The sequence below is a fragment of the Camarhynchus parvulus genome, chromosome 5 (genome assembly GCF_901933205.1).
Source record: "Camarhynchus parvulus chromosome 5, STF_HiC, whole genome shotgun sequence".
Taxonomy (NCBI): Eukaryota; Metazoa; Chordata; class Aves; order Passeriformes; family Thraupidae; genus Camarhynchus; species Camarhynchus parvulus.
This window is the reverse complement of record NC_044575.1, coordinates 39,102,969-39,122,304: the sequence shown is the minus strand read 5'-3', so window position 1 is coordinate 39,122,304 and position 19,336 is coordinate 39,102,969. Positions and strand designations below refer to the sequence as shown.

The 19,336-nt window shown below is 39.7% G+C and overlaps 1 protein-coding gene across 9 annotated transcripts in view; it reads right to left on the bottom strand.

The window, feature by feature from the left end:
- Nucleotides 1–19,336, bottom strand: part of TTLL5 (tubulin tyrosine ligase like 5) — a 124,182-nt gene that overhangs the window by 74,062 nt on the left and 30,784 nt on the right. For 8 of the 9 annotated variants that reach the window (XR_004060747.1, XR_004060748.1, XM_030948878.1 and 5 more), the window contains exons 13-23: nt 16,909–16,990; nt 15,977–16,038; nt 15,194–15,285; nt 12,337–12,378; nt 9,411–9,524; nt 8,949–9,040; nt 8,277–8,339; nt 7,316–7,354; nt 6,231–6,376; nt 4,962–5,253; nt 879–999 (exon numbers count right to left, since the gene is read on the bottom strand). Coding sequence is in view for 7 of the 9 variants with exons in the window: in XM_030948878.1 (XP_030804738.1) it covers nt 879–999; nt 4,962–5,253; nt 6,231–6,376; nt 7,316–7,354; nt 8,277–8,339; nt 8,949–9,040; nt 9,411–9,524; nt 12,337–12,378; nt 15,194–15,285; nt 15,977–16,038; nt 16,909–16,990 (1,145 nt within the window). In the remaining 2 variants the exon portion in view is untranslated. The remainder of the gene's footprint in view (nt 1–878; nt 1,000–4,961; nt 5,254–6,230; nt 6,377–7,315; nt 7,355–8,276; nt 8,340–8,948; nt 9,041–9,410; nt 9,525–12,336; nt 12,379–15,193; nt 15,286–15,976; nt 16,039–16,908; nt 16,991–19,336) is intronic. The other variant, XM_030948882.1, reaches the window with a different exon arrangement.

Genomic DNA, 19,336 nt, shown 5'->3' with positions numbered 1-19,336 from the left:
CTATTGGATTTCACAGCTCGCCTCTCACTGCCATTACTCCAGGCTGGTTTGATCTGTTATTTTAAACATTATTCTTTACAGTATAGCAGACAAAGTGACTCTCAAAAAGCCTGTTTTAATTTCCACTTGGAAAGAGCAGAGGTAACATTTTCCACTGAGTTGAATGATTATTCTTGACACACAACTTTATCTCTGAACTACATTTTCCCTGCAACACACTCAGTGAGAATATATGCAGAAAGCTCAAGAGCCTACTGTACAAAGCTCTTTGAGGAAGGTTTGTGAAAGGATCTGGAATTGCTGTGCTTTTTAAAATGCATACATATCAAACACAGGACTTCAAAATACTGCCTAGAAAAGTCTATCACTTTTGCTTTCTCTTCTCAGTGGCTTTTACTTTAATTTCCTCTATCTAGAATGCAAGTAAGGTTCATAAACACAGATGTCTGGATATATTACAACAGTACATAAGAGAAAAAGCTTCACTGGGTACCTGTTGCACTTGAATAGATGAAGGCTTTGCTTAATGCAGCACAAACCAGATCCTGACAAGTACTCTCAAAGAATCTTCTAGAGAAGAATTCAAGAGCAGGTAAGCTCAGAAATCTCACCAGGAGATCTGAGCAGCCTGAACAGGTCAACAGAGATCTGAGCAGGTCAACAGAGTCTAGTCATTAAGAGCTTCTATCATTGCTCTGAGGTCTGTTACCAGTCCTACTGCATCAGTATATTAAAAATACAGCACTGGCAGCTAGACAAAGATGAACAACCACCATCTCAGTTGGACTTCTGTACTTGCAAGAATAGGAACTGACTTCAAAACTCTCAAGGTAGATTCCTACTTGGCTTGTCAGTCTGGCCAATACAAAGCTTCTTACCATTTGCTCATCCTCTTTGGCAGCCCAGGCAGGATTCTGGATCTGTTCGCCAGCCTCCTTCATCAGTCGGAGCTGAACGTGGCGGAGATAGGCAGAGAAAGCTGCACGAGCTTGTACTTTGCTGGGGACAAAAAGAATCAACCAGTTATCTTCAGAAGAGGAATGGGAAGAGTTACAGCAGTCAGGCACAGCTTATGAACAAAGTACACTCAGCAAGGTCCTCCTAAGTGCACTAATGCTGAAGCTCAAAGAAAGGAGAACCCCTTCACCCCATCAGCATTTTCAAGCAGACCTTCAGTTCACCAAGATGGGGTGGTAGGTATTGCAGGAGGTACAAAAGACAATACACACTCTCTCGGGTAAATTCTAAAAATGCAATGTTCTTCCTGTCTTTTACAGCCTTGGTTACTCTCCTCTAAAAGCCAGTAACATGGACATCAGCAAAACCATATTTTTAAAACAAATTCAAGACTCTATTGGGCCTCTGTTTTCACAAACATTTTGAACACCACAACAACAGACCATAAAATAAACAAAGGGCTTGGTACTGGTGCCAGAGTTATAACAAAGGCCCTGTAATTCCCACTAGAAATGAAAGAATTAAATCTGTGAAAGTGAGCTCTTCTCCTGCTAGCTCAGGGATACAAGCCAAATTTCATTGAGCAAGGCACCACTGAGGAATGAGGGAACATCAGCAAAATCTGCTGTGCAGCTGGCTGAACATGTTGAGAAGCTGTAAGCATGAACTGAGAGAGGACTGGAAGGGACACAACTTCTCATTCCCTCACAATAGTAGCCACTTTAGTATAGGCATCTGTTGTAAGAGAAACTGCTGAAAGCTCTGCCTAATTCTGTTCATTGTCCTCTTGGTCCAAACCTTATCCTCAAACATTCTGCTCTCCCAGCCTCTGCTCTTCCTCATTGTTTTCCCCACAGTTGCTAGAAGCTTCTCATAAGGATATAGCAGCAGATTGGCTTTAGTGTCAGCAACAGATTTCTCTTTCTATCACAGGAAGTGTCCTAATATGCTCTGTAGAATTTTAAGTTTCATCTTAAACTAGAATTTTGAGCCCATTACTTTCCTGAAATATTATTCCAGAGCTTACTGTTCTAATAGGAATCTCTCTTACTACCCAGTCCAGCTTCACTTATGAGCAGCTTATAATTGCTTTTTCTTTCTCCAACATTGGCCTGTAACTGAAATATAATCCCTGACAGATCTCCCACCTTGAATGTTTTGGTTAAGTTACATCCTTTCATAGTTTTCATTTTATTAGTGTGAACTATCCACATTTGCCAGTGTCTCCTAAAAAAGCACCCACAATGGTGACATGATGAGACCAGCAGCTCACCTCCACCTGTGTTCCACTCACAATTTGCCTTCCATGAATATGGGTGATACAATACTCCACATGAAGTCTCAGAAGTATGTCAAGTGATAAGCCCTGGAACACATTTGGTGTTTTCATGCATGCATGAGCTAGGACTTCACAAACTTCCTCTGATCAACCAGCATGCAAGATATTTTTCCTTATAATTAATTTCTAGTTGATGAACACCCAGCTGACAGAACTTCTGGTGTAAATTACTAGTTCTTATAAGGATCCCGTTGTACTTTGTACTGAATTTCATCCTAGTTATATTATTTATATCCTCAAGGTCATCCAGTTTTTCATATGTAATCCACAACTTTTTTCTCATGGTAATAACTCCCAAATATTTTCCATCAGCAAATTTCATCATTTGTACACTTTGCATCATTCTTGAATTGATTATATAATCAGCCTCAGACCAATTCCTGAGGAACCTCACCATATTTTTTCTACTTGTATTCTGCTTCTAACAAATATTCTCACATACTTATATAGTCCTTATGACTCCAGGTACACAAGCCCCTGAAATGTTATTAAAAACCTCTGTGCAGTAATTAAGTCTTTCTGGTTTATAGGTCTAAAAATTTTAGGACCATTATGTTAGTGTTACACAGAAATCATACCATAGCAACACTTAGAGAGATCAACGCATCTGTTTAGGTAAGAATTGAAGCTAAAATAAAATACATTGCAAGTATCCATGTATCAGCTTGATCATCAACTTTTGATGCTTTTGGAAGGTCACACAGGGCCAGAGAGGGGCTAAGACAATGACAAGTGCACGTCCTGTTAATAGCTAACTGCAACAACTACACATGGTTACAATTTCTGTCTTTCAGGAACATCAGTGAACTCCAGAATGCACAGCAGGCCTTGTAACACCTCTGAGCTCTGCATGCTACTAATCACTACATCTACCCTTTCTTCCTCCATGTGTGGGACACTGGGAGAACTCTCTGAATCCATGCTGAGAACTGATACTCTCTACATCAGGCCACCATGTATCAGAAAAAGCTCTCACCTCAGCTTTCTAGAGCTGTCAGGTTTGGCCTAGGTACAACTCAAATATCTCATGACCAGTTCAAGGTTTGTGCTTGATAAGGAGACCCCATTATCAACATCAGCACAATAATAAAGGTCTTGGCCGGCGCCTGATACTTCTATGACTAAAAACTACAGAGTTTAACACTGCCTCTCCTTCTGTGGGGGTGATACTGAAACCTGAGGCCTTAAATGCAGGAAAAAGTAACTTCCTTTTCATTTTACTTCCTTGGGAATGGCAGAGTTGGGGGAACACGTTTTCTTTGACTATTATTTCTTTACCAGTACCCAATGTGTGGAAGGCAGATATTTCCTCATTAGGCTGACTGAAGGAGAGAAAAGTCCTACCACGTACAAAAACTGACTAGAATGGGCCTGGTTTCCCTCGGATGAAAATTTTATTCAGCTTCTCTGCCTGTTAAGCCCATAAGCAAAGCTTACATCAATGACATCCCAGATGGGGCCAAGTCCAGCACAGTCTCAGAACAAGAGGTCACCACAAGCCTTATACCCTTCTGTGGGGAATCCCAACACTGCTGGGTGCTGAGCAAGATTCTGCCAGGAACATCAGACAGAGCTTATGTTCTTGGCAGGAGTCAGTTCTAAATATATATAGATATAGACACAGCATTGCTATGTTTATCCTCAAAAGAGGTTTCAGAATCTTCCCTGTCACAGCAGCAAATGTCCTTGCCACAATTAGACATCAGAACAATCCCCAAAGCCATTGAATAATTCATAGTTTCTCCCAGAAACTAAACTAAGAAAGCAACAACAAGAAACATTTTCTCTACCTTTGGACATTTTTCACAGAAAACATAATGCTGCTTCTTGTCTAGAAGATGTAAAGTCTTCCTACTCAGGTATACATGATCATCCTTTCTTTTTGTACTTTCTGTCCATCTGCAATTAGACAGTTTTGCTACCCACGTTCAAGGGGAGGATCATATTTCAAAACATCTGGTTAAAACCTTGCTTGATGTTTTTCTATAGAATCTCTTCCAGTACATATCTTTTTTCCCAAGAAAGAGTCGTGCATCAGAATATACTCTATTCCACACCGTTCTACTCAACAACATGCAATAAGATGTTTCAGTAATTTGTCACTCTCAAATTAGTTGCTAATTTTGCTCTCGGAAGGCAATGACCTTGAGCAAAGATTACTACCAGAGGCAAAAATTCTATCATCAAAAATAAAAGCACAAAATGAGAAAACTAATTTTATGGAGAGACAGCACCAAGATATTCCTATCCAACCCTTCCTGGATAATTAACATATATTTATGACCACTTCTTGGCAAATGCAAAGAAAGAGAAGAAAAAAAATTAGAATTCAGCAGCAGACATCCTGCATTAAGGCAAAGAGGCATTTTAGAAGCCTGAGCTGACAAAGAACAGCTTACATCATCAGATTAAAGAACAGCAATGGAAACTATAGGGTCACGCTTTACACTGATCCAACAGGTCAGGAACTCAGGTAAACTGTCAGACTTGGCAATGGTCTCCCTTCTCTGCCAACAAGGTGTTAAGGCAGCCCACAGGTAGACAAAAATCCAGGCCCCTTTTCTAGAGTCTTCTTATCCCTTCACATTCATAACATGCATCCTCCATATTTAAACCCGCACTAGATTCAAGTCAAAACTAGAGGCGATACGCAGAAAACTCTCACCTCAAGTTTCCTTGATTTTGAAGAATCTGAAGCAAGTTAAACTGAGATTTTGAGTCTGTTTTTTGCAGAAACAGCTTTTCTCCATCTCCAGTTTTTTTGTTATGTTTTTTTGGTAACCTCTCCTTACAAGCATTTTTCATTGAGTCAGAGAGCGTTGGCTTGTTTTTCACCTGGCCGTCCGAAAGAGAGCAAACACTTCTATCTGCATCTTCACCTTCATCCTCATCCATCTCCTCTTCCTCTTCACTTTCTGTGTCTGACTTGAGGGACAGCTTTGTTGGTTCTGATGTGCCTGTGGTAGAGGAGAAATCACTTACGCTGACGAAGAAAAAAAGAAAGTGGAGACGCCTGTCTACTGCCTATACCCTTTGGTTTACCCCAAAGTCCTTTCTGCTAGGAGAACAGAACACTGCCATTTCAGAACACCATCTTAAGTATGACTGTTCTGTATTATTCTGTCTTTCATCTTGTACATCAGTTGAGAAGCCCATTTTCCCAATATTACAGAATACAGAAGAACACCAAGATTCTTGTTTTAGCCTTACAAATGAAAAAAGAACGCCCACACAAAATCAAAAAGATAAAGACATTTTCCTATATTTTTATCCTGATTCTTACATACATACTGACATATCTACACCCATATTTGATATATATATACACACACTAATTTTTATATGTTGTGTGTCAAATAAAACAAAGCTACAAAAACCTAAACTTCCACATGTGCCAATAAAGATCATATAGCTTAACACAGCAGCAAAAATCATCTTATAACATCAAATCTCTCCTACTGCAGTCAGTATCACACAGCTATTAGAGTTTATATAAAGGCAGGAACAGTCAATTGTGGGGATCATTCACCTCTGTACCCTTCAAGTTTTTCCAAAACCAGCTTGGATAAAAGACTTCTGTTCCCAACAGCTTAAGTGTCACAGCTGTCTAGGAGAATCAATCTGAAAGGTCCCATCTTTCTCTGAAAAGCTGAAGAATTACAGAGGCACACATACTGTTGAATTCTTTACCCAAAATGCAACAAACGAGCTCATCTCTAAGTAAGCACTGATTACCTTTAATCATATACATGTGAGTGTGCAAAGGTGGGAATGAAATTCAAGGCACTAAAACAAGAAGCTCAGAACTAGAATGAAATGAAAAGTATTAACATTTGAAACGGAACAACCCCATTCACACACATTTCAAATGAAAAAGCCCTTTGCTTGCCTTTTTTTTGACCAGTTGCTCATTGAAAACTCTAGCCACGCATACCTGATGCTCTTGCCTGTGCTGCCCCAACCTTGCCATGGTACCGCCGCCGCTTCCGTAACTCCAGTGAAACAAGCTTCCTCTCATAAAAGAGAGCATGAGAGCCCACAACTTCCATCCTCCTATCCAGCCTTCCATGGAGACCTGCTCTGGGAAGCACAGTACACAGATATCCCTCAGTCTCCCTTTGTCTTTCCCTCCCTGATAACACAAGAGACATAGTAGATCAAACTTCTCAAGAAACATTCTTGCTGATATACAAAGAAATATTTACCATCAGTCTAACTCTGCTCTACTTAAGCCTGTAAATGTTTGCAGAGAGTCTTGCATGTACTCCACAGAACATCACCTCTTAAAGCCCCAAGACACACTCACCTAGTGTCAGGCTTTCATGACTGAGCAGCATCTGCCCATCATGCAACAGCTCAGGGCACAATTAACAGAGGACATTGTAAGAGTACAAAATAGAGAAGGGGAATGGAAAGAGCATATTGACAACAATCTGGTTGTCCGAACCATTTATGTAGACAGCTTGTTCCTCACTGATCAGATATAAGCATTTTAACGTAAGAAAAGTGGAAAATGCCAAACTTTCTACAAGTTCTACCTAAGACAAGGGACGAGCAGCCCTGCCAGATTCCAGAAGGGAAATATCAAAAGTAACAATGTCCCGCCAGTGCACAAAAATCCAGAAAAGTGCTCCCCATGATATAAGTGGAAACAAGCACAGAAAATGCTGATTGTTTCATTTATCTTTTCAGTTCTAGCAAAGTGAATATATGGGTATATGAAGTCCAAATCCTTGCGCATTACAAGATCTTTCAAGGGAGCTCAATGATGAGGCTTACCAATATGGTAGGAATACCAAAGTGAGAAGTGTATCAGGAGAAATTTTAAGATCCAATGAAAACATGAGCTCTCCACATGTGGGTATATTCTTTTTTCACTGTATTTATGTTTCTAAAGTTATTTTCATGGACTTCAGGTAGAAAAGGTGTTGACTCACAACTTGGAAGATGAAGCTAAAGAAATCTAAAGTTAGAATAAATGCTACAGAGCACAAATTATTTAATTAAGAAGCTATTTACCGGGATCGTCCAGTGATGAATTCTCTTTTTGTCTTGCTCCTACAAAGAGAAAAAGGTCAAAAATTACTCTCCACACTGGATCAGCCTTGATTAAAAAGCCTCCCTGGTCTTTCACATGTACAATGGAAAGACCAGATTTACAGAATTACTTGTGAGTTCTACCTCAAAGAAGAAAAAAAAAAAAGGATTCCAAAAGAGGAGCCCTGAGCAGCGGTACTACAATTGATGCTTGCATTTGTCTGGCTTAAGCTGGAGAAGGCATCATTTAGAACAACTCTTTAGACACATCCCTGAACATACACAGAGAAAAAAAATTGTACAGCACTGATGCTGGAAGTGCTTCTGTAAATACTGTCTCCTCCTTCAGTCACCTTGTCTTCACTTGGTAGTTACTTCATAGTGGATCTCAAATTTGCACAAGAAGAATTGTTGAGAAGGAAGGGCATTAAACACACAGTGAAAGACGTTGCATATAACTCTCAGTGGAAGCTCAGCTAGTGGCATGAACTGTCCCAACCACCACCCAAAAAAAGAATGATGAAATCATGATTGCACAGATCAAGACACAGGGATACCAAACCACTGGAGAAGTCAATTTCAGGGCTTACTGTACATAAAGACAAACATTAATGTGATTTGAAATTTGAAACAAAAGGTAAGCCAGGACCACTTGGCTTAGAGAAAAAATCATCTAAGAGCTTGAAGTTTTTTCATGTCTATAGTAATATTAGTGCTCCAATGACTCCCATGCCTTTTGAGTATTGTCCTTTTTGCCCCTGGTTTCAGAAGAGCAACACAAATATATGACCAACAAGCATTGGAACACTGGAGAAGAGACACACAATTATCAGCACTCCTATAAATCCCAGACTTGCGTTTATAACATTGGATAAGTGAGGAATCAATCCTTTTTGTACTCTTTGTGCCCTTTACCTCTCTCCCAAACAGAGAAGTTTTCTACCTGTCCTTAAACAGACGTGTAGCCAACATGTAGTTCATTGATGTCTTGTGCTCTAGAAAAGATCTAGGAAAAGAAAAAAAAAAAACCAAACAGGATTATCAAGACAGAGTTCAACTCAATGAAAGGCAGCACAATGCAGAAATAAATGGCTTCTAAAAATATCCCAGAAGTAGATTCAGACAACATGCTGCACCACAACAGAAAAGACCAAAGGAGGAGAGCTATCATTTCTCAGCTGAAGTTCCTGGTGATGCAAGAGACTGAGAAAACATTACAGACTGGAAAAATAAACTTAGAAAACTGTAATATAGCACAACTTTCAGAAGGAGTGAGTCCTATATGGCATTTATGGCCTAATGACAAGAGCAGACAGTGTGCAGCTTGAGGATGTAAAAGTAGATAGCAAAAATCTGAAAGGAAGACACATTTATTCTAACAGAAAAGCAATGCCAGAAATAATGTCCAAGAGCTTTCCATGGGGTGCAGTTATGTAAAGCAGCAGCTGATAAAAACAAAGGATCAGAAAAAAAGAATATTCAAGGCTAAAATAAACTTTGCCAAAACTTTCAATACAACTTTTTACATGCCAAGATAGCTGATCTACATATATCTAACAAAAAATATCCCTCAACACGGAACATCAGTGCCATCCTATCAGATTTTTATTCTTACCCATAGAGGTCCCATGTTAATGGAGTAGGGAATATCCGGATGAAGCCTCCTCTCCGTTCATTTTCCTCCCTCACTCGCCGAAGAACTTTGATCTGATTAAAAAGAAAAATAGAGAATAGCCAGCAAAATAGAAAACAATGAAAAATAAACCTTCCAAAAATCTCTGAATTCCAGAAAACAAGACTATTCAGTCCTGCAAATGGACTGGGTAGATAATGATATCCTCAAGGAATTTTGTCTTGCATTTAAATTCTGAAGGAGTCTGTCACTGCTTCAAGCACATCTCTGCTTGGCATGATTGAGGCAAGGGCAATACGAGCAGTAAAACTCAAATTCTGTTTCAAAAATTACTCTTCTTCTGTCACATTTTTCATTTACATGCATTCACTATTTGTTAAACAAATAGCCCCACATACTGCATGAAAGCCAAGGTAAATAAAAGCTATTTAACAGCCTCCTTACCTCCTCCATGGAGAGGCCTAGCATAGAGCTGCTGTGCCTTCCTGCTGCCTTTTCCCTGCCTGAGGGCATCGAGCTTTTCACTTCAGCATCGCCAGCAGACAGAGGACGGGTATGCTGCAGAGACAACATGAATCCAGATTTTTTTTTCCTCTCTCAATTTTCATATTAAAAAAAATTACATTCAAATTCCAGGACCCCATTCCTAGCAGGATCTACACTTCAGAGCATGAGCACTACAGCCAGAATTCACAACTCCAAACCCCAGCTGTTGAAGAGTTCACAGCCCAGACGTCACTACATTTGAGTACTCAGATTCTTAGATTTTAGCACAGGAGGCACAATTCAGGCATCACTGCCAGTATTTACACCTCTGGCCCCTTCTGGAAAAACAGGAGACATAGCAAAAGCAGCAAAGTCAGAACATCATACAGGAAAATCCTCACCCAAGGGGCACTGGAGTCAGCATTCACAAAACCCAAATACATTTGGATTCACACATCAGTGGTACCAGAAGCATGATTCTCTGTTCTAGCTGTGTTGCCATACTAGAACAACAGAACTGTGATTCCCCGGTGAGATAAAAGTTGCAAGAAAAAGTTCACCACCTGTTATTCTTTTGTTGCTATACTGCTGAATTTCAACTTGCTACTTCTCACACTTAACAGACACATCCTGCAGATGTACACAGATACATCATGCAAATTTGCATACATATGCAAAATTTTAAAAATAAGCAATAATTTGCAGACAGTGTCACTAAGCTTATTTTTAACCTGATGGGCAGTCCTGGCCAATTCTAACAAAAGAACAGGAATTCAAAATGTCTTCAAATCATCAGGATTATTAAGTTTTAAAATCCAAGCAAGAAAAATCTTTGAACTTGCTCTCAAGTACATTTAAGATGATCTTAGGCTCAGTTTAGATAAACTACATCTGCAAAAACAGCACCAAAAGAGTCTACTGAGAAGGTCTCAAGCACTTTTACTAAATTCAAAAGTTTATTTTAGCTCTATACTGAGCAAAGAATGCACAGAGAGCCTTAATCTAGAAAGAAGAGAAAAACATGACAGAAACCTTAAGGTGGCTAAGTCCAGGGGAATATCCCATACTGCTCAGAGACCAAAAAAATCCACGGCAAGATCAGGAAGCATCTTTATTTGTAAAGACTATGGGAAGTTAATTCCATTCTCTCCGTTTCAATAGAAATGAGAAGCGGCTACTCAGAATCTGCAGATGAAGCAACAGCAAAAGCAACAGGCATTCCACTAGAATAGGTAATACTGCAGTGATTGGCACAGAAAAATCCAAAGATAAAACAGATATAGCAGGTACCAGCTGTAACATTTTGATAAGCCTAACTGATTAAAAAGATAAGAGAAAAAATAATCTGGATGAGAAGGCAGGAGACACAAACATCTGTAGAAGAAATAGAAATGCCAGGAATCAAACAGGTTTGCTTGATGCTGTGGATGGCACTAAGTTTAAAGACTTCTAGTCTTTCTTTCTAAGCTTTCTTCTATTTCTAACCCACAGCTCAAAAATGTTGCTTAACAACTTTCTTTAAACCCTGAGAAGTAACCTTCTCTTAAAAACCATTTCTCATTTCCTGGCATTACCATAACAATCCATCATCATGTGAGAACTGTTGTTCCAAAAGAATATTACAGGAAATTCTTCAATCTATTAAATTATCTGCTTTGCTAAGGAAACACTTCAATGAAATAATTTCCATTGTCTCAACACAACAGAGATGATTGCATTAAATACAAACAGTAAATGTATGTCTACGTATTGGGCAGCTCTGACTCCTCCCTGAGGATAAAACTACATGGCTGTCAAAATTCTAGAGAAAACTCCCTTTGCTGGACTTCCTGCACAGTTTTTTCCATGTTTCACTACAGAATACCCTCTGGCTGTAGCACAGAAATGTCTCCAACTTCAGAGATCTTGTTTCCTCTTTGACCCAGCTTATCTATAAAAGCATAGATAAATCCAACCACTCTGGTATATCTCCCATTCTGCAAGTATCCTTGGTTCCCAAATCATGATTCTAATTTAATATGCACTGACAGCAGTTGGCACAAAGATCATTCCTATTCTCTACAAAACCTTGTAATTCAGTAATACTCTTTCCTCTGAGCCTCAGCTAAACTTACTCACAATGACAAACAGCAGGGAATAGACTGAATTAGGTTCTCAAGATGATTTCATCCACCTTTTCTTCCTGATGGGGAAACCCCATTAAAAAAAAAAAAAAAAAAAACCAATTCCTACTACATTTGTGGAGGAAGCCCAGCAGCAAAATAGTGCCTAACATGCCTCCACATGGTCAATAGCTTAGAATTGTAAACTAATTTTGATTGGTCTATATGGCTTGCAAGAAGGGTAACAAACACAATACTTAGAAAGGTAGATCAGTCTCACTTAGGCTAAAAATAGTCCCATATTTTTCCATTAACTTTAAGAAATCCTTCTTTCCTCTGCATCTATTTTGACCCAGTTCACTCTCAAACTTTTGCAGTGTCCTTCAGAGGACTGTCTCAAAGAAAATTATTACTTCTCTAGGGCCACCTGAATTTTGTCTGCACAGATTCTCCTATGCTTACCCTATCAATCAGACTTGTAGTCTTAAAAACTTTGAGGGATTTGATCCAGCTGACCTTGACTCTCAGCAAGCTTCACCTACATATTTTTTTAAGCTACTAGAAGTGATGTAAGTATTTTTTCAATGTTTGTTTTTGCTGCATGGAAACATGCTGGTGCCATGTCCTCTTCTCATGTTGACTTCCCTCTCACCCCCATCCCCTTGCCCCAGGCTACTCAAACTGTAAAATATATCTGGGGACTAACAATGCCAAAAGCATTGCACACAGTAACATTTGAAAGTGTAGCCCTTACACGGGTGATGGAGCTGAAGGGTACTTACTGATCTGCTGTTTGCTCTTTGTGACTCTGCAGACACAGGATGCTGCAAGAGACACACAAAGAGAATAAAAATCTTGTGTTCTCCAAGACACTATGATCCCTGCCTGACTTGTTGAGGACTGGCAAGTACCCTAAACAAAACAGTATAAGCAAAGGGTGGTGAGGCACTGGAACAAGTTGGTCAGAGAAGTTGTGCCAACCCTGGAAATGTTCAAAGACAGGTGGATAGGGCTTGGAACAACCTGGTCTAGTGGAAGGTGTCCCTGTCCATTGCAGTGGGGTTAGAATTTGATAATCTTTAAGGTACTCTCCAATCCAAAGCACTCTATGATTCTATGAAAACTGAAGTCCAGAGATAAAGCTAACCACTAATATCTTCCTCATATCCTGTACAAATGTATCCTGTCCCCATTCCAAACACAGCATTCATTCTAACCTCAGACATGCTCAACTGTGCAGAATGCATCTGGACATATGGTTTTCAAAAGCGCACTGAACTCAACTATGATGAGCAAAATTCACATTTTTGTAAAATAAGTCACCCATATAAAAATATTTAATAGCTATGCATCAAGGAGAAAGAGATGCTGTCAAGCAAAACTGTTCATACAACAGAGGAAGGCAAAAAGTTAAAATCCCATAATTTTGCAAGTACTTTCATTTAAATCTATCAACAATATTCCAGTTCTTGCAGAGAAAAAAAGATACTATTTAACTTTCTAACACAGGTGTAGAAACATCAGAATTTCAAGAAGTACCCTGTATTACTTACTTGGTATCAGGCCTGCAAGTAAAACCAGTTTAAGGACAGGGACAGGTTCAAAAGAAAACAATCATCAGAGCTGAGATTTTTCTTGCCTTCAGTGGTATTCAGAGTGTCTTCCTCTTCTCCAACTCCCAAGAGGAGCAAATGGTGGAAGAAAGGATTCTCAGGAGACCTATCTATCATTTCTAGCTGTACTACTGACAAGTTCCTCTCTACAGTTGGTCTACTCAAAACAGATCAAGGTCCCTCCATTGCTTACAATTAACTGAAAGAGCTCCAACCCAAATCAACAAGAAGTTACAAAGGAAGCAGCAAAATTGTTCATTTCCCTAGAGGGAGAAATGCTCAAAGAGTCAAACCAAAGCAATTGCACAAGAAACTTGCAGTCCAGTCTGGTGAAACTCAGAAAAGAGAGTAACCATCTCAAGATAGTTATTCAAGAGCACTGGCACCAACAGTTCTTTTTCAAGCAGTAACTTTTACAATGATTAAAAATGGTCTATGTGAATGATCAAAACTTCAGACATCATGAAGGTGGTCAGAAAAGCCAAAAGATTACATATACCCTTTGCAAGAGAAAATTGGAACAGATATCAAAAATCCAAAAATCTGAGATAGAATGTATTCAACAAATAACAAGCCAAAACATTCTGGGACCATGGAAAGATCTAAACACCTAGCCATGGGATTTCCACTTAGGTACTTAAGAAAAAAAATGCTGTAAAACTTTATCACTGCATTACAAACCTATTCCTGTTAAACATAGGTTGGTTAGGGGAACCATTCTAATCCTGTCTCATAACCAATGCACTGTCATATGAATCTTTGCAACTTTCAACTGGCCAGCCTTACATCTCTTTGTGGGTATTTGTTAAGTAAAACAAAATTGAAAGCCTCATTAAAATTCAATTCTTTACAACAGCATAACTTTGAGACTGTCTTGTATAATTTTGTCAAATCATCAGGATCTGATCCCATTGCTCTAAGAAAGGGTAATTCTTTTGAATTATTTCTAATTTTGTCTGCTACAAAGAGCACCTATACAGTCAGAGTGATCTGTATTTAAAGCACTATTATATTTGTCTTAGAAGTTTCAGACTCAGACATGCATCCTAAAGTTACTCAAATCTCATCTTACCAGCTATTCACCTCTCTCATAGTGACTAAAGACTCTTGAGTTTTACAAGAGACAAAAGATTGCAATTTCTGTGAGCTTTCCCTATACCAAAATGGACAGTGTCTTGGTACACTGTCACTGAACAAAAATGACTTGTCATTTCCTAACTGAACTTGAGCTACACAGTCATGTTGCATGTCCATCACAGCACCACCAGCTGCAGAGATGTCAAAGAACACCATCTGCCTATTTGCCTGAGGAGAAATGAGTTGAAAGTCCAAGTGATGTAACAGATCTCCCTGCCCTTTGTGAATGCTCTATTTCCACAGATATTTATAGAATCCATTTCATAGACAAAAAGAGATGGAGAACAACTGTCCTTCCACATTACAGTGCTGAGAAAGCACTACCTCAACAGAAAAGACATGGGGCAGTCACAGCAAGACACAGGAGGCCTCAGTCCAATGATCCATGGGAAAGAAAGTGAAATTCCAAAAGTGAATGGGAAAGAAGCCTTAAACTTCAAATGCAAGTAGTTTTTCACTTAGGAGAAGGTCTTGGAGAGACATTCATAAAGCTCCAGGGCTCTGGAAGCTTGTTGTCCATAACAAAATCAAAGTGGCTGAACAGCCCAGAATACAGGTGTATCCCCTGAGAACCACAAAATGGTTTGGGTTGGAAAGACCTTAAAGGTTATCTAGATCCAACTCCCCTGCCATGGGGAGGGAAGCTTCCAGTCAAACAAGGTGCTCAAAGCCCCATCCAGCCTGGTCTTGAACACCTCCAGGGATACAGAGTCTACAAACTCTTTCGGCAACAAGTTTCAGTGCCCCACCACCCCCACAGTTAAAAAATTCCATAGTTATACTAGAAATCCAGATAATCTCACTCACTGCCTCTCTCACCTGTGAGTCAAATTCTATGAGAATGACTTCCTCCTATGCTCCTCAGACAGGGCTTGTAAAAGTCACTTACCTGCAGCTTCTGGTATGGATTTCTTCTGACAGATTCAGACGAATGATAAATGCTCCGGTTTGACCGCTGGCCTGGGTCCTGGCATACAAAGCCTATGGGCACCAAGAGCTGCATGAGAACTTGAAGACAGACAAACCCTGAAAGACGAATCTAGCATTTCTGTTCACAATCTCAGTCTATACATGACCTTCTTGTCCCTGCTCAAGGACCAATAAGGATCTTTTTCTTTTTTATACCTTGCTTTGTTTAATCCTAAACTGTAAATGAATTACATTTTTATGAATAAAAACTTGCTTCAAGACCAAGTACTTAAACCAATAAATGGGTCACTAAATAGCAGCACAGAGATAGACTTGTTTTTTTAATCAGCTAAGCAGCATACCTGATGACAATTTTACTTCTTTCACTACTAGGGCAAATTACATCCAGCGACTAAATCAAGATGCAAGGGACGCTGTGCCCTAGACAGTACTCCAATCCTAGTAATCCGACCAAAGCCCACACATTCAACTTAAAAAATGCATGAATACTAACTCTGCAAGCTAAAGAGAGCAGTGTCTTCAAATACCAAATTAGGGACTCTTAAAACCACCTAAGCATCACAAACAGATGATTATTCTGAAGTTGCAATGTCCATATATCACTTCTCAGTGCTAAATACAGCTGCTCTCCTTAACTAGAGTTCACATCTGTTATACTCATCTAGTAACATGCAGCTCATAAACCCACCTTTTACTGCTTTTAAATGAGGGAAAGATCGAAGGATTTTTTTGTTTCACTCACCTACAAGAGTGAACATATCTGAAAGCATGCTAGCTTTGATCTTCAGGTCCAAAGGAGCATCACTGTCCCCACATGCAACAGAGGATAACAGGAATTATTTGTCTGGAATTAAATCAGTATTTAGTATATCTCCCAATACAGTTTCTTTGCCTTCTTAAAACAGGTAAAAACAAGAAGAAAATTAGGTGGTTTTCACATACATAGGTAAAGATCAGAGAGCAATGGCTTAATCTGTTTATCCTTTTCCACAGCTTTTAGTGTCCTAATGCAGACACACAGAGCTTTGTTTAAACTCTCCTTAGGGCTAGAAACATTTTCTTTGAATAGATGTATGTTACATTTCTTGAAGTAGAGAAAAGTTACTGTTGTAGAATTTTTAAAAACCACACTTAACTATGCCTCTTCCACATAAAGTCATAGCTGAGAGACCTACCAAAATAAATCCTCAATTTCCATTAGAGCATGAGGGTCAGCATAAGAGCCAAGTCAACACTCACTCTTTAGAATTTATCTGATTAGGGTACTAGACTGAGCCCAAGAACTCCTCTACATACTCAAGTGTCACTGATTGAACTCTGCTTGGACTCCAAAATCAAAAGGGTTCTATCTGCCAAGAAGATTCAAATCCAACACAATAGTCTGACAGAGCTCCAAAATTTATCTATAATGAGAGATTATGAAGCATTAACAGTGACAACAGAAGAGAAATAATTAAAAAGTAAATGGAATCCCAACTGGGCTCTTTCAAAACCTATTGCTGCAGTAAGCTTGTTCCTTGTAAGGAAAAAAGCAAAGGAATATCCTCTCTGCCAATCAGCTGTGGAACAAAATCTGCAGGCAGCAGGAAACCATGCCCTCCTAGGACCACGCATTTCAACAACAACCATCTCCAGCAACAGTCCCTGCCTGATATGAAATTGGGAATCACTTACCAGGCCAATGATGGGGACAGGTTCACTTCCAACAGCCAGGGTTTCAGAGTGTCATCGATAAGGACATCAAAACCATAGAGCTCTGAAAACACAGCAGACACTAAGTTCACCTTACTGCATCTTTAAGCATTCACATAACATCCAACATTAGTTTCTACCAGGTCATTTCTATCTAAATTATATATATTAAATCCAGTAAACTCCCTAGGGATGAACAAAGAATAACTCCTCAAGTGGCAATTTTCACTTCCTCAGAATTAAACTTAAATATATTCTGCCCTGGGGGAGAAAGAGGGGAACAAAAATATTAGGAAAGTATTATGTAGAAAAATAAACTCTTTACTGCCCACAAGCTGTAGTTCATACAGAACTCTACTACTTGCTTTCACATAGAATTGACACAAGCATAGCAGGTGCAATCTACTCCTTCCACTGGATCCTGGAAACAACAAAATTTCATTCTCCTGTCCACTTTTTAATCCCTTTATTAATTGTTCCAGTCAGCTAGAGAAAATCTTGCTTCTTTCAAGCATCTTTTTAATTATTCCTGTATGTTTTCTGCAATATTCCCATGGGGTTACAGCAGACTTCTCCTCAGCAACTCCATCTACATGGACAACCTCCCATAACTTTTTAGCTTATTGATAGCTTGCCACTTTGAAGCAAACCACAACAGAAATATTTTTTCCTTAGTTTCTAAAACAGTCATAACATATTACATCTGCTAGATGTGTTCTGCTCTGCACAGGTCAGATGGGAGCCAGCTTCCCATTCCAAATCTGATTTTACTATTTCACTCTCTATACATGTTTTCTCTAGTTTGGAAAGAGTTGCAAGAAGGATGCACAAAGATGAGAGTAAATCAGAAGCTGACATTAATGCAATTCCTTCCTTCAGCATTAAGAAATAGACTTTGTCATCATCAGGGCAACTTAGACTTTTTTTTTTAAACACCACAAAACAGGATATTGGCAGAAAAGGATTTTCATGGAATTAACCAGTTCTCTAGTGCCTGGAATAAAAGCAGGAGAACTTCTTTGCCATGTTTCTTTCCTTGAATTCTGGCCCTGGCCTTTTGTCGCCTGCCTGACGTTGATGCTGGCTCCGGGGAGCTGGACTGCTTGACAAGATCTTCCTATGCAGACAGCTGTGCAAAAGCTCATGCAGCTCAAAAAGGGAAGCCAATAAGCTAGGGTCAGGGGGGAGGTTTGGAAGGGGGGAAATGGCAGAACAGAGAGCATTGCCTGCTCACTCTTCTAGAGTCTGTAGCCAGACATTGAATGGGAAACAAAAACAGCAGAGAGTTAAAGAACTGGTTCGCTCCAAAGAAATGAGGCTGAATTCTCATTTTCCTCTCTTGCTCCCTAGACAGGAATGGCTGCAGTAGAGGGAAAAGGAGAAGGTGGGGATAGTAAGTGTAAATATTAGCAGACCATTTTGACCAGGAAAAACTTCTGACGACTTTAATACATTATTTCAAAATACAGTCTCAGGTTTGGTGAAAACCCATGACTACTAACAGCACAGAAAACTCAGCAGTTCATGCCCAAGGCAGGGGAGCAATGAGTGGGCCTGCGGCAGCTGCTGGTCTACAGCCTCCCAGCCCCAGGCAGGAAGAAGTGCATTTTGTTTTGACTAGCTCCTGCTTCTTTTGCTGCTGGCCATTCCCTTCCTTGGCCCCTCAGAGGCCCTTTCCTAGTGTTTTGGCTCCTCTGACTTTGTGCTCCTCTCCCACACAATTCTCTTGCAAATTGCTGGCTCTTTAAAGCTCCATCTTTCCCACCCAGTTAGTCATTCTGTCCATTTTTTCAAATACACATGGGAAACCTTTTGACCTCAGCTAGCTCTAACCATGCTGCTGGAGCTTCACATTCCTTTCCCTTGTGTCTGCCTTATTTATTAGGACAATAAGTTCTTCAGGGTATCCCTGTTGACTCAATTCCATTGTTAAACACAGATTCTAAAGCCACTTGCAATGACTTAGGGTCTCCTAGGAAGTCTCCACTGTTGCTCCATAATGCCCCAAGTTTCACGTATTCTGAGACATATCTACAAGCCCTAGACAGATGTCTCTGCTGCCTCAGGGCATCAGGAGCTACATAATATCCATGTTCTGGCAATTGAATCAAGCCTCACAGATTCCATGCAAGGCTTAGCACAAAGACCTGCTCAACAGTCAGAAGTTTACCCAGAAATATCTTGCTGGCCCTCTTCCACATTTGGAAAATGTACTTCCTAGATAAAGCACAGTAGTCACAGTACCCCTTCACTGGGAAACTCCACTACCGCTTGAAAAAATAAATACACAGGCAGGACAAAGATGTGGAGTCACACAAGCATAGGATAATTAAAAGAATATCTTCTGCAATTACCAACTTCAGCAAGGCTGCCATTTCCCCCTGCAAAGAGAGTAAAGAGAACAACGACT